The sequence below is a fragment of the Artemia sp. Qi Xiang Cuo genome, chromosome 21, assembly GCF_049724085.1.
Source record: "Artemia sp. Qi Xiang Cuo chromosome 21, ASM4972408v1, whole genome shotgun sequence".
Taxonomy (NCBI): domain Eukaryota; kingdom Metazoa; phylum Arthropoda; class Branchiopoda; order Anostraca; family Artemiidae; genus Artemia; species Artemia sp. Qi Xiang Cuo.
The window spans coordinates 25,464,954-25,480,134 of record NC_142814.1 but is presented as its reverse complement, the minus strand read 5'-3'; the positions used below and the strand labels follow the sequence as shown (position 1 = coordinate 25,480,134).

The 15,181-nt window shown below is 34.3% G+C and overlaps 1 protein-coding gene across 8 annotated transcripts in view; it reads right to left on the bottom strand.

Annotated features, from left to right (window-relative positions):
- Positions 1–15,181, bottom strand: part of Ca-alpha1D (Ca[2+]-channel protein alpha[[1]] subunit D) — a 401,670-nt gene that overhangs the window by 38,277 nt on the left and 348,212 nt on the right. For all 8 annotated transcript variants that reach the window (XM_089106801.1, XM_089106795.1, XM_089106796.1 and 5 more), the window contains 2 exons: positions 10,612–10,866; positions 7,245–7,469 (listed from right to left, as the gene is read on the bottom strand). In XM_089106801.1, the coding sequence (XP_088962927.1) occupies positions 7,245–7,469; positions 10,612–10,866 (480 nt within the window). The remainder of the gene's footprint in view (positions 1–7,244; positions 7,470–10,611; positions 10,867–15,181) is intronic.

Genomic DNA, 15,181 nt, shown 5'->3' with positions numbered 1-15,181 from the left:
GGAATGAAAGAAATATGTTAAGCTAATATATGATTACACAAGTAACGAATGACCTTGAAAAAACTTTACCTTTATTTTGAAGATTGTGGTTATGCAATCATTCCGTTAATATAGTTAATGAAGTGGGTTAGTAGTGGCCAGTGAAATGAACGAATAAATAATAACAAAATGTCACAGTAAATATGAAAATATAAAGAACGTTTGAGCCGTGGGGCATATATTGATTGAAGATTGCCTTTTTTTGGAAATTTATTTTGCCGTTATCGTCCATTAGAATGGGGAGAAAGAGAAATGATAAGAAAGTAAAAACTGATGGTGGTAATGAGAATGGTGATAAATCAAATGAAAGCCTAACATCAACCTCAAAAACTCTAAGAGAGAAGAAAAAGCCCTCGCCGTAAGATTATATTCAGGATTTGAGTGGCGAATGCTTACGACAGGAATGTGAGAAAACAAATGCAGAAAATATCGTAAGAATTTTGGAGCTGTTGGAAACTTTACAATCAGACGTATAAGAAATTAGAGAGTCCCTTCATAGTGTGAACACTGATGTGCAAAATATACAAAAACTGTTCGTGAATTGGGAGAAAGATGCACGCGTGTGGAAGGTGATGCAAGAGAAACAAATAATCGGGTAGATAGTTTGAAGTCTAAGATGGAAAATCAGGATAAACTCGTGAACGATTTATTTACACAAGTTACATCATTAAACAATCAGTCTCTTGTGTTGCAGCATACGGAAAGAAAAAACAACATATTGTTTTGGGATGTGAGGACTGATTCATTGTCAGATGCAAAAAATACCATTAAAAGAGTGCTGAATGAGAGATTAGAGATGGAAGTGAAGAATATTCCTCCATTTTCAGTGGTACATGAAGCGAGTAGCTTTATCAAAATCAAAATTACTGATTATAAGGACCGATACGGCATATTGAAAAATGCAAATAAATTAAGAGGAAAGGACTTGCAGTTTGGAAAACCAGTTTTATTAGTGATAAATAAAAAAACAAGTTTTTTAAACTGAAAGTAAGGAGCAACATCAAAACTTCAAACGAACAGAAATTATTCTGTACATGAAAGGGGCTGTCCACTCCTCAACGCCTCGCTCTTTACGCTAAAGTTTTTCATTATTTAAAAAAAATTAGAATCGTGAAAAACTCAAACTTTAGCTTAAAGAGCGAGGCGTTGAGGAGGGGACAGCCCCTTTCATATACGGAATAATTTGTGTTCGTTTTAAGTTTTAATGTCGCTCCTTACTTTCAGTTTAAAAAACTTGTTTTTTTTATTTAATTTCTGATTGTTTTTTAAATAATGATAGGAAATCCAGCGCCCCCTTCATAGCAATGCCCCTTCCCCCATGAAAACTTCCTTCATGAAAAGATCCTCCCATATAACCCACCCCACTCCCCACTACCAGAAAAAATTCCCCCTGAAAACGTCTGTATACTTCCCAATAACCAATAATATATGTTAACATTGGGTAAAGTTCATAACTTTCAGCCCTCCCCCTGGGGGCTTTGAGGGATTAAATCATCCTAAAAGACATAGTTGTAATATTTTCGACCATGCTGAACAAAATGGCTATCTCAAAGTTTTGATCGGGTGACTTTGGGAAAAAAATTAGCGTAGGAGGGGGCCTAGTTGCCCTCCATTTTTTTGGTCACTTAAAAAGAGCAATATAAATTTTAATTTCCGTTCAAATGCCCCAACCCACTATATTATCGGACCCCTGGGTCGTTATGATCACCCCTGGAAAAAAAAAAAAAAAAAAAAAATAAACACGCAACCGTTATAAATATTCTGCAAAAAAATGTAAAATTCAACATTTTTGTAGATAGAAGCTTGAAACCTCTACAGTGGGGTTTTCTGATACGTTGAATATGATGATGTGATTTTCATTAAGGTTCTATAACTTTTAGGGGGTCTTTCCCCCTTTTTTTCGAAAATCAGCCAAATTTTCTCAGGCGCGTAACTTTTGATTGGTAAGATTAATCTTGATGCAACTTATATATTTGAAATCAAAATTAAAATCTGATTCTTTTGATGTATCTATTGGTATCAAAATTTTTTAGAGTTTCGGTTACCATTGAGCCGGGTCGCTCCTTACTTACAGTTCGTTACCACGAACTGTTTGATAATGTTAGTAGAGAGGTGCGCCAAATTAGAAAGGAATTGGTGGTGAAAAGAAAATATTTGATGGAGAGAGGTGTTAAGTGCTGGATACCACCCGTGGTACCGCCGGTTCTTTCTATTAAATCTGCAGGTAATGTTGAAAAGGTTGAATGGTTCAAAGCGTTAAAAATGTAAATAGTGGTTTTGAGCTAGTTATTTATAGTGTTTGGAAATTATTTTTTTTTAGAGAATATATGAAAAGTTATTAATTATGAAGGTTATTAAATTTTGGTTTGCTTATAAATGAAGTTGTGAGCCATATTAAGCCCACTGAGTTTTATTTTGGGAGTTGATATGCGTATACATATCGACCGGTTTGTTTATTTGTTTTGTTGAATATTTGTTTCTTATGTCCACTTTGACGGAATATATTTTGTTATTTTTTTTTGTATTTATCTAGGTCTAGATATATGTTTTGTAGATAATGATTTTTTTCGCCACCGCCACCCTCTACCGTCACATACATTAACTTTTATTAATGATGGTTAGAGATATTGTTTTACATCCTGGGAACAGCAATGTCCTTCATCTTGAAAGTCGAAGGGTTGATTTTTCCAGCTAGTTTAATGTAAGAATAAATAGAAATTTAGATATTAATGCTACTGATATTCTCACAGATGAACCATTAAGGAATATTTTTAAAGAAGGGATACTACCCTTGCGATGTGATAGGGGCCGTTTTGGCGTTAACATTTTTCATCTGAATTATCAAGGATGAAGTTTTGAGCATAATTTTTTTTTTATTGGAATTAATATATATTAATTCCTTTCAGGTGATCGCTTTAACTGAAACGTTTAAATGACAATAACTCGCAATTACTAGTTATGCCTCGTTACACTTTACGTGTACGGAATTCAGAGTATTACCAACATGGAGGCCAACCAGCTTATATTTGGGCTGAGTAAAGGGTTTCAATAAGAGAAGATCTTACAATATATAGAGAAAAAGTTTACGAATGTTTTGTTTTACATGTAACTAGAGAGACTTTGAACTTTTTATTGTTGTAGTATATAGATCTCCGCAGAACCTGCTCCAAGACTTTATGGACCTATTTGAATAACAGTCAATGAAACTTCTGATTAAGTCTATGCCATTTTTTATTCTGGGAGACTATAATACTGGATTTATAGAACTGCTATGTGTTCTGCAACTTTTGAGTACATGAATAGAAGATTATTTAATGGGTTTATACTTTTTGTAAATGTCTCAGAAGAAATCGAAGGAACATCAGTCAAGATTCTAGTTAATATCATTTTCAATATGCCTTGAAGTCATCTCGGGGTCATTATCAACGATGTATCTGACTACTTTGGAGTTTCAGCTAGCTTTAGAACTGTCACGAAGGTGGTTAAAGGCAAAAAATCAAGTATTCCAGTGATCAGTAAAAATTTGATGGTAAAACTTAAAAATGGTATAGAAAAGGTGGATTGGTACGATGTTCCAGGCGAAGTTCAGGACGCAAATTCAAAGTTTGTTTAATTTTATGAAAAGTTGCAGAGTTTGATAAGTCAAGCAGTCATATTGAAACCGTTTAATAGAAAGCACTCAAGTAAAAAACCTTGGATTAGTCCTGTGATTTTGAAGCAAATAAATGTAAGAGCTAAATTGTTTAGAGCTCAAATAATTAACACGACACAAGAAAATAAGCAATTATATAAAAATTTATCGAAATAGGTAGAATACAATTTTAAGAAATGAAAAAAAGAAATATTTTGAGAAAAAGTTTAAGGAGGTCGAAGGATGCCCTAAGAAAACATGGGGACTAATAAAAGAAGTGATTGGATTAAAAATAAATAGTGTACCTGATGAATTAGTTAGTGTAATGGGAAAGACTTTGAATTCTGAAAAGGACATATACAATGAATTTCAGAGTTATTTTTCGAATATTGGTCTGAATTTAGCTATGTCAGTTGTACCTGATAGTGGTGATCCAACGTCCGAGTCCTTACTGAGGGACCCGATCGATTTATCTCTTCACCTTAGACTTCTAACAGTTGAATAAATCAAAAAAAATATTTATGGGTTGCGTAGTAGTTCATCTGGAAGCGATCATATTACTCTAAAAACACTTAAATGTATTTTTCCTGTTATAGCTGAAGTTTTATGTTGGTTAATTAATGAGTGTTTTCGTCAAGGAAAATTCCCAGACTGTTTTAAAGTTGCCCGTATAACCCCATTTCATAAGGGTGGTATTCAAAACGACCCAGGAAACTATAGACCGATATCTGTTTTACCCATCATTTCCCATGTTTTAGAGAAGTGTTTTAGTATTAGAATGATGAGTTTTTTGGAGGATCACAAGTTATTGGTAGACACACAATTTGGGTTCCATAGAAAAAGGACAACGGAACAGGCGAGGATTTATTTGACAACTATTATTATTGAGTCATTAAATAAAGGTTTTAAAATAGTTGCTATATTTTCAGATATGATGAAAGCTTTGGACACTGTGGATCATTAACTTCTACTTAAGAAGTGTAAGGTGTATGGTTTGAGGGGTAAATCATTTAATATTTTAAGAAGTTTGTTAAGTAATCGTTATCAGTATGTCCAACTAAATGATTCTTCTTCCGAAAAACAGCGTATTGAAATAGGTGTTCCACAAGGATCAGTTCTCGGTCCTATATTATTCTTGATATTTATTAATGATTTACCAAATTGTGTGAATAAATTTTGCTATAGAATAAATGAACTAACGGTAAACCCGAATAATGAAACAGTTTCACTTTTTGCTGATGACACAACAGCCATTAGCACAGCTAAGACAGCGGAGCTGCTGTAGATGTCAACGAATGAATCAGTTAATAGAACTATAGCATGACTAAGGTTAAACAAATTAAGGGTCAACATGGCTATGTCTAACTTTTTTATTTTCTCGCGATCATCAAACTTTTACCCATGGATTAAGGAATTAGATATGCCCAATGGCGTTATAAAACGGACTGCGTCTTTTCAATACCTTGGGATTGTAATAGATGAAACTCTATCTTTTAAGGAACATGTAACTTCAACTAGCTAGATTCTGGCAAGAAATCTCGGTATAATGCAGAAAGTCCAACATTGGTTTCCCAAATCTGTCCGTCACCATCTTTATTTTTCTTTAGTATACCCGTATAAACTTTATTGTTTGAGTATTTGGCTCTCAACTTTTTCTTCTATCCTAAAACAGATAAGAATTCTACAAAATCATGCCGTAAGAATTTTAGTCGGTATATTTCCAAGTATGTCTGTTCGAGAAATTTGCCCAACTTTAAAATTTTTGCTGGCTGCAGGCCTTCGTGACTTCTATATATTGCGGTTTATTTTTGAACTGCAACAGGATATTCAGCCTTGTTGTTTTGGTGATTTATTGTCCATTAGGTTTACTGTTCATTCTCACGATACAAGGAGTAGTGCGAACTTCTATGTACCTAGAGGTATTTCTTCCCGTTCATGTTTTTCTGTTTTTTATAGAGGTACACGGGAATGGAATAGTTTGAATAGTAATATTAAGACTATTGGTGACCCCAATATTTAAAAAAAATCATTAAGGAACTGCTGTTTGCTGAATAAGAGTTTGGATTGATTGATTGATTGATTTATTGTGGGGGTTCTGTTGATATGATGTTCCCAGAAGAAGTATAATGCATGATATTATTTTGTGTTTATTGTTTAGTGTGATGGTATTAGTGGTGTTGGTGGCCAAGGGTTCTTTGTTTTAAGGATCTTGTTTTCTCTACCTCCCCCACGGATAAGCTTTGCCTTTTAGGGGAGGAAGCAATAATTTTTTGTTGATATGTTTTGTTTTCAATAAATCTTTCTTTCTTTCTCAGTAATGCTGGGAAATCCGGCGCCCCCTTCATAGCAATGTCTCTTCTCCATTGAAAACTTCCTTCATTGTAAGATCCTCCCACATAACCCCCCACCCACTCCCCCCCACTACCAAAAAAATCCCCTCTGAAAACGTCTGTATACTTCCCAATAACGAATTGGGTAAAGTTCATAACCTTCAGCTCTCCCCCCGGGGACTTCGGTGAACTAAATCATCCTAAAGGACATATTTATCATATTGTCAACCATGCTTAATAAAATGGATATCTCAAAATTTTGATAGCGTGACTTTGGGAAAAAAATGAGTGTGGGAGGAGGCCTAGTTGCCATCCATTTTTTTGGTCACTTAAAAAGGGCACTAGAACTTTTCATTTCCGTTCAAATGAGCCCTCCCACAATATTCTAGGACCACTGGGTCGATACGATCACCCCTGGAGAAAAAAAAAAAAAAACAAAATAAACACGCATCTGTCATCTTTCTTCTGGCAAAAAATGCAAAATTCCACATTTTTGTAGATAGGAGCTTGGAACCTCCGCAGTAGGGTTCTCTGATACGCTGAATATGATGGTGTGATTTTCATTGAGGTTCTATAACTTTTAGGGGTCTTTCTCCCTTGTTTCAAAAATCAGCCAAATTTTCTCAGGGATGATCGCGTAACATTTGATAGGTAGGACTAAACTTGATGAAACTTATATATTTGAAATCAGCATTAAAATTTGATTGTTTTTATGTATCTATTGGTATCAAAATTTCGTTTTCTACAGTTTCGGTTACCATTGAGCCGGGTCGCTCCTTACTTACAGTTCGTTACCACGAACTGTTTGAAAGGTGAAAAAGGAACGCTTTTGAAAGAGAGTAGGGATCAAGATTAAAAAGTATCTTGAGAATTTGTTTTATCTTTCTGGGGGTGGGGGGGGGGGGTTCACACTCAAAGCCTGTTAATATATTCTATGGTATATTTTCTATTGTTTGAAAATTCCAAGGGCTCAAAATGTTAACGACAATTCACACCTAAGGATTAAAAAGTTTTTCATACGAAGGTGAACATAATTTCTTCCTGTCGTTTTTAAAGTCTGAGAGCTGTAAATTAATGAGTAAGTAATTTTAATTTTGTCAAAAAAAAAAAAAAAAAAAAAAAAAAAAAAATAGAAATCGATCCGGAATTGATTTTTGCGTCCCCTTTTTTCAAAACAATGTTATATTAATAACTACAATTGATTCTCATTGTCTATGTTCTAAAGACCGGTGACAATGCCTTACCTTACAAGCAACCCTATGTGGGCAAAGTTTCCCGAAACCAAGTGGGGGTGAAATTTTTCTCAGTAGGGTAACCACGTCTAAGTGTTTGATACGCCCCTTTGCATCCGGGTCATATTCACTCCATAAACGGACAAATTCGTCAAGATGGTGGGCACCGAGAATTGACCAATCACGGGTCAAATAGTCAAAGTTATCCATAATAACAGCTACAAATAGATTGATAATCTAGAAAAGAAAAATTGTATTTAAAATTTGTTATTTTTTAGATTTGTCAGGGTGTTTTAGTTGTCTTTGTCTTAAACAGTTAATTTGAGGGTCAAAACTTGGCTGGGGAGGATTTTCAGTAGTACAGGAGAAAATACGTATATCTTGAGGAAATATAAATTTAAGAAAATATGATTCTTTTTTGTTTTGCTATTATATATCTATTCTGATATCTGAAAAATAAAGTTTACAAGTGTATCAGAAAGAAGGTAAAATCCAGCTGACGGGAAAAAGTTCCCATATCTTGTCTGGACTTAACATATAAACAGTTCGTGGTAACAGACTGTAAGTAAGGAGTGATGCAGCTCAATGGTAACAGAAAATCTAAAAACTTAAATTTTGATACCAATAGATATACCAAAGAAATCGGCTTCCATCGAAGGCTACAAGCCTGAGAAAATTGGCCTGATTTTCAAAAAAGGGGAGAAATAACCCCTAAAAGCCAAACAATGTTAATGAAAATCACGCCATCAGATTCAGCTCATCAGAGAAGCCTACCGTAGAGGTTTCAAGCTCCTATCTACAAAGGTGTGGAATTTTATATTTTTTTGCCAGAGGAAAGATCACGGATGCGTGTTAATTTGTTTCTTCCCCCAGGGGTGACCGTATCGACTGAATGGTCCCAGAATATCAGGAGAGGGCTCATTCAAATAGAAATTGAAAGTTCAAGTACCCTTTTTAAGTTATGACAAATATTGGGGAGAAACTAGACCCCCTACCACGTCTCTTTTTTCCCAAAATAGTCCAATCAAATTTTGAGTCGGCCATTTTGTTCAGAATAATCGAAAAGCCCAATAACTATGCCTTTAAAGATAACTTGACCCCCCCCCCCTCTACAGCCCCGGGGGAAAGGTCTGTAAATTTAAATTTGCCCATTGTTTAAGTATGGTATTTATTATTGGGAAGTATCCATACATTTTCTGGATCGGGGGAGGGGTGAATTTTCTTCTAGGGGGATTTTCTACGGGGAGAATGTTCCATGGGAAGAGAAGTCTTCGGGAGGGGGGGGGTGAACTTTTCAGGTGAAATTTTACTGGGGTAATTTGACAGAATTCCTATACAAATCTTTTTATTTGTCTTACTTTCTCTTTGTCGACTCAATTGTACGCGTGGAGATGCTAAGGGTAAGGGTAATTGTCTGGAGTAAACTTTCTCTGGGATTGAATTGTCAAAAGAATATTTCGGTGAGGAGTGGAGATTTTTGCTTGGAGGTAAAGCCGGATATCCTGGCATGATTTAAAAACGATAAGAAATTAAATTAAAATCATGTTTTTTCAACTGAAAGTAAGGAGCAACATTAAAACATAAAACGAAGAGAATTATTATGTATACGAGGGGGATTGCCCTCTCCCCTATGACCTTGCTCTTTACGCTAAAGTTTGACTTTTATCCGGATTCTTTACGAACGCCTCTGAAACGCAAGGGTCGTTTAATTAGAACAATAAGAAGCTTTTTTAAAACACTAAAAACTTTAGCATGAAGAACGAGGTGTTAGCCAGGGGGGAACCCCCCTGATATACGTTATAATTTCTGTCCGTTTTAAGTTTTAATGCTGCTCCTGACTTTAAGTTGAAATAACTTGTTTCCTAGATTAAACTTTTCCAATGATCCATCTATATTTGATCAAATCTTACTTAGGAAAGTGAATTGTTTAAAAATCAAAAAGATAAGAAGAAGAAACAAAAGAGTACGTTAGTACTTATAATTAATGTCAAATAAATACAGTTTCGTACAATTTCCATAAACACCAAAGATATTTTAAGAACTAGTAGTTTTCAGTGTTTTTTTTTTTTCTTTTTTTAGTTCACCATTTGTCCAACATAAATAAGTCCAACTTACAACAATCACAAGCTCTAGACTACTTGTAAATTTCCTCTCACAAAAAAAAGAAATTCACCCATATTTGGGTCGTATTGACATAAAATCCGGTGAATTAAAAAATCAGCTTATTTTCTCATTTTAAGACTTAATCTCTACACAAATAAGAACACAAAGAACAATTTTGTTTTCCAGAAATAATTAGAACATTTTCCACAGATAATTAGAACATTTAGTTATGGGGAAAAACAAACAAAAAAAGTAAATATCTATAAATTTCTGGAGTTGTCCAAGAATAGGAGTTTGTATGATGGCAGTAAAATTAAAAAAAAACGAACATTTGAAAAACTCATTGTTGTTTAGTATATTTTAAATTGATTTCTAGAGTTAAATAGTTCTCATTTCCGGAACAAGCTAAGTCTAAGCCGCAAACCATTCGAATCTACTGAAGACTTATAGCAGCAATTTCTTACGGAATAAAAGGTGCGTTTGTTTCATTACGGCTGAAATGTTCTTCAAATACAGAACCACGAATCATAATCACAAAGGGACTCTGGATGATTTTTTATCAAATCTTTTAATATATTTTGATCCCCAACTTTAGACAATCTTTTATAGAAATATTCCTTTTGGCGTCTAGCAATCCAGCTTATGATAGCTAAGTTAATTCGAGAACTGCGATGCCTAAAAGATACGGGTTTCATACAAAGGTACATTATTTCTAATGCTTAACCACGAATTCCAACAGTCAACCACATAGTACCACATAATACGTCATTGATTGTTTTTCTTTATTTCAGGGAGATAAATAAAAGTCAGCAATCTTACTGGTTTGAGTTGAATAACTTTCATACATCCCTAGAAATCTTTTAGCATCTTAAAAAAAACTGTTTTTGATAGAAGTGTTGTTCGAGTTTTGAGTATTTTTTACAAATTGCTTGTCTAACCTTTTTTAACAGACTCTGTTGTCGTTTTTTGTAATATTTTTATTCAATTAAGACTCTGTTGACTCTGTTGTCGTTTTATTCTTTGTTATTCAATTAAGTATGTGTATTTCCACAAAAAGTATTTTGAAGGGGGGGGGGCTCAAGTTGAAGAGTTTCAAGTTCGGTAAAATGTATAAAATCAGCAAATTATAAGAAATAGTAAAAATTGTCGGAAAAGTATCAGATGTCCTGAATCCGTTAAGATTCAAGCATTTTTCAGCATATTAATTAAAACTTGCTGTCACCTTTAGCCAGTATCAAAATGAAATGTCAAAAGTGAAATAAAAAATGAAATTTACCAAAAATGAGCAAAGTATGTAAAAGGAAATGAAATAAGGCACAGCAAAGTCTGTTCCACAGCCATCTGGGTGACCAGCGTCGTCAGACTTTTCGTCACAGTGAGCTGTCTGCATCGTAGAACAGGCTAGCATAATTTCTTGCCAGGCTTCTCCTGTGGCAGATCGAAACAGGACGAGAATGGCCTGGGGGAATGTCTGGAAGTTATTGTTTCTATGTATGGCTGTGTCTTCCTCCAAGGCTATTTTTCCAAAAACCTAGAAAATTGGTTACAAATAGATTTTGCAAAAGAACAAGAGAAAAAGGAAATTCAAAAGATTCAAAAGATAAATATAAAGACAAATAATATCAATAAGATTAATTTTTGTAAATTTTAGACAAGTGTTAAAGATAAAAATAAAGTGGAAACATCATGAGCATCATTACAACGTTCACTAGATTAAAAAAAGAAGCAAGTTACAGTTACTGCTACAATCAATGCGTGGCTCAATAATTTTTATTGGGGGGGGGGGGGGCAAGAAGGGGTCCACATCAATTGGCCACGTCAATGTGCTTGTACTTACAGTAAGTATTTTGTATTCTTATATAAGTATTACAGTAAGTAAGTAACTTACTGCCAAGTAAGACCTCTCCTTTATTTTAATAAAGGTAAAATTTCAAAAAATACACAATGATTATAAAAGTTAAATTATTCATTTCAGATTGACGCCCCTAAAAGTTCTAAGCCCAGGGCCTTCACCCCTCTAACCTAAAACTACCTGTGGAGAAAGGGGTGTTAGAAAAACTTGAGAAAAACACATGCCTAAATGTGTTTTAAAGATGTCTGAAAATTCTGATGATTTTGTTCCCATTTTTTTCCGTTAGTCTAAGGAAAAATTAAGTCTCTTGTTAAAAGGGACCATCACAAATTTGAGCCAAAGCTGAGGCTGGACCATTAATTGGATTATGTTTCTTAATTAATTGGGCCAAAGTTAAGCTGCTTCTACTATTAATATTGTCTTCACTTTCACCCATTGACAACGAAAATGTTATTCTCAATGATAATCTAAGACATATTCTTGGTTTTAAACATAATATAATCAATGGTAAAAGTGCTGGAAGCGCTAGTGGCATGGATTGTGTCATTTTCGCAGAGTATCCACCCGCCTTCTCCTCGGACAGTTGTATATTTCTTTATGCATCCTTTGTTGAGAGATCAAAAGTCGGTAATGCCAATGTCCGCCTCCTACGTGTTCTTGAACGAAAAATCTCTAGTGAACACATTCATAACTAAAATATAAAGCACCTTCAATACATTCCAGTCAACACTTCCTATTTGGAGCTCTGTCAGTTAACTTTAAGAGGTAAATTGGGCGATCCTATAGCAGTAACAAAATGTTTGGCTGTAATAACATGTCATTTTCGACCCGCGGATTTTGCGTCCTCTGCACTACATGGTTGGGGCTCTGGGAAGGATTTTAAAGAAAGTGTTTCACAAAATCTCAGGTCCAGCACGCGATCCCTTGGCAAGAGATTGACATCACGAAAAAGCGGAAAAAGGTTTATAAAGGGTGCGAAAGACCTCATCACTCATCAGTCTCAACCCAGCCCGGAAGCGTACAGCATAAAAAAGACAGTAAAAATTATTAGATCGAAAAACAATTTCTTTTCCTAGAAATAGCTTATCTACCGGTTAAAGAATTTCATACTTCAGTCAACTCAGCTCTAAATCTTTTCAACGCAGAAAATGTAGGTATCAGTATAAGGCACGGATGCCATGAAAAATTCTATCCGGAATAACTACTCTCTGAAAATGTCCATTTTCAGATTTATTCCTATTAAGATTATTTCCTAGATCTGACTTCCACACTTAAGGATATACATGTCATTGTTAAGCAATCTAACAATGAAAAACAAAGTGCAGCCGAGGGGTTATCCTATGAAAATTGTGTACAACAGAATTTGTTAAGACAAATGAGTGTCTACATAAATGGAACGTTGGTGAGCGCGAGCAATAATCTTTAAAATTATGCAAGTTATATACAGTTCATGTTGATGACTCCAGTGTCTTATATACTCTTGAGAGACATGGGTATTGGATAGGAATATAAAACGGACAAAGACTCTTCCAACATAAAGATGCGACAACTAAAGATTTATATTTAGTTGGTAAAATAAATCATGAGATATTTAACATACCTCAATGATTGCCTCCCAATGTTAAAATTAATATAAAGCTAGAACTCGCGCTGTCCAATTTTATTTTGTAGAAAGATCAGGGCACTGAACCCGATGTCACAGTCTATCTCACCTCGGTAATTCTTCACTTACGAAAAGAACAGGCTACCAGTTCTGTTACATTGGCAAGAAAAATCAAGAGCTTTTGGAAATAATATCAAATTATTCGTTCCTCGTACAATCACGAATCAACACTATATTGCTACGGGTACGCATACCTATACTGATTCATTATTCATCAATGGTGAAATTTCTTCGAAACTTGATTTGGCTCTTGTAAAAAGTTCTAGAACCGTAGGATCATGGGTAGATTCCCCGCATAAATTTGAACTGTTTGGAATTTAATCGCTTGTATGTAAAGTAAATGGAATTCCACTCTACAATTCATCGTTTAATAAATCCTACAGGACCTTATATGAAATGATAATCCGATCCCTAGATCGAGATTCACAATTATTCAAAAATGGTATAACCGAGGAAATTTTTGCAAAAACTCATGGTATCATTGTATTGGATTTGTCCGGTACTCAAGATATGAGCATTGTCCGAACTGGTACTTCCGTGTGTACCTTTGCTGAGCCACTGGAGGAATCTATTGCATTAATCTCGTCAAATCAGTTTGAAACCTATTGGGGAATTACTCCTGATGGCAGTGTTCCATTAGACTTGGGGCCATGAACACGGATCAAATAATCAATGCATTCAATTTAGATCCTTACATGTCTAAATACAAATACTATTGCATACCTTCAGATTTCCTGGAGCCTATTTAATATTTTAACAATACCATTATCATTGTTAATAGTAGTCCATCCACTGTAAAGAAGGGGCATTGGCTATGTATCTTTCAAACAAGAAATAAATTTAATAATAGCCTGCCGTATGCGTTTTACACGCCTCACATAAAAATTTTTTTTGAACAGAGGGAAAATCTATTATTCAAAATCAGAAGCGGGTACAAGATTTATAAAATAAAAGCTGTGGTTTTAATACACTATTATATTTTGTTTTCCGATGTCGTGGACATACTTACAGTCAATTCCTCAAGATTTATGGTGACAATCCTCGATTGAACAACTTTCTAGTTGAAAATACTCTTTCCTATCTATGCAATGTAAATTTCGGTGCCTTAAGAGTGAAATGCCTTAAAAATGTATGTAAATAAGTTTATTAATAAAATTTGTATGTACAAAACACTGTGTCCTTTCCGATTTCTTCTTCTACGTATATGTAATCATCAGAAGGGATAAGTGGCAGCAGCTCGTCAGGATTAAACTTGTATTCATCTTGGCATGCAAAGTCACGGTTACATTTTCTACAGTACATTGTAACTTCATGTCTATTAAATCTCTTTTTAAAGTCAATAATACTATTTTGATTCAAATTATAAGACTGACATGTTTCAATTTGATTATTTGAAGCAATGTCATGCACAAAATTCTCATATGAAGAATCAATTTCTGTAAAAGCCAAATAAAAGTCTGTAGGTTTACACTCAGAGTAGCCGGTATCATCACAGCAGACGAAAGATCTAAACTCTTTTATTATTCCAGCAATTGAAGCATAGACCAAAATAATTTAATAGGTTCTTCTTCCCAAACATAGACCAAAAAAATTTAACTAGGTTCTTCTTCCCAAAACAGCTTAAAACCACGACGATACCAGTCTCTTAAAAATAAACTGAACTCATGTTTAGGTTTTATTGCAATCATGCCAGGGTAAATATTTTACCATTGATTGCATTTTTCATAGTAACAATTGGAGCATAAGAAGCCTCTAGTATGAGAGTCACAAATCTCTTCAAGATAGGAATTAAAGTCTTTAATTTGCACTGTATATCCTTGATGTATTTTATTTGGATTGCATAATCCACACTTTTCATGTGTAAAACATTTGTCGATGTGGACTGTCTCACTTCAAGAAAGAAACTGACTCACGATCAATAAAACGTCTTCTAGAAGGAGTGACGTCACAAAACTTGTTTAGACATAATTTCTTACAAAATGGCCGTCTAAGTAGTGAATAAAAGCAAAACCACATTATAATTTTGCTTTGTCTCAATTAATATATCTAAAAATTAAGTAAAAGCAGCTGGGCCACAACGAAAAAGTTTCATGCAATAATCTAAAGATAGGGAATCAGTTCCAATGATATCGTTAAGTATTTCTCGAGAAAATATTTTTCATTGAAAAGATAATTCTAGAAAATCATAAGAATTAAACACTTTTTCAATATAACTAAATTATGTAAGATTTTCTGGTTCTCAAGTCCAGCCATTTTAACACTCTCACTACCAAATACAGACTAGGAATTTCGCTAGTAACAAACTGTTTTTTGTAGATTGTTTTTTTCAAT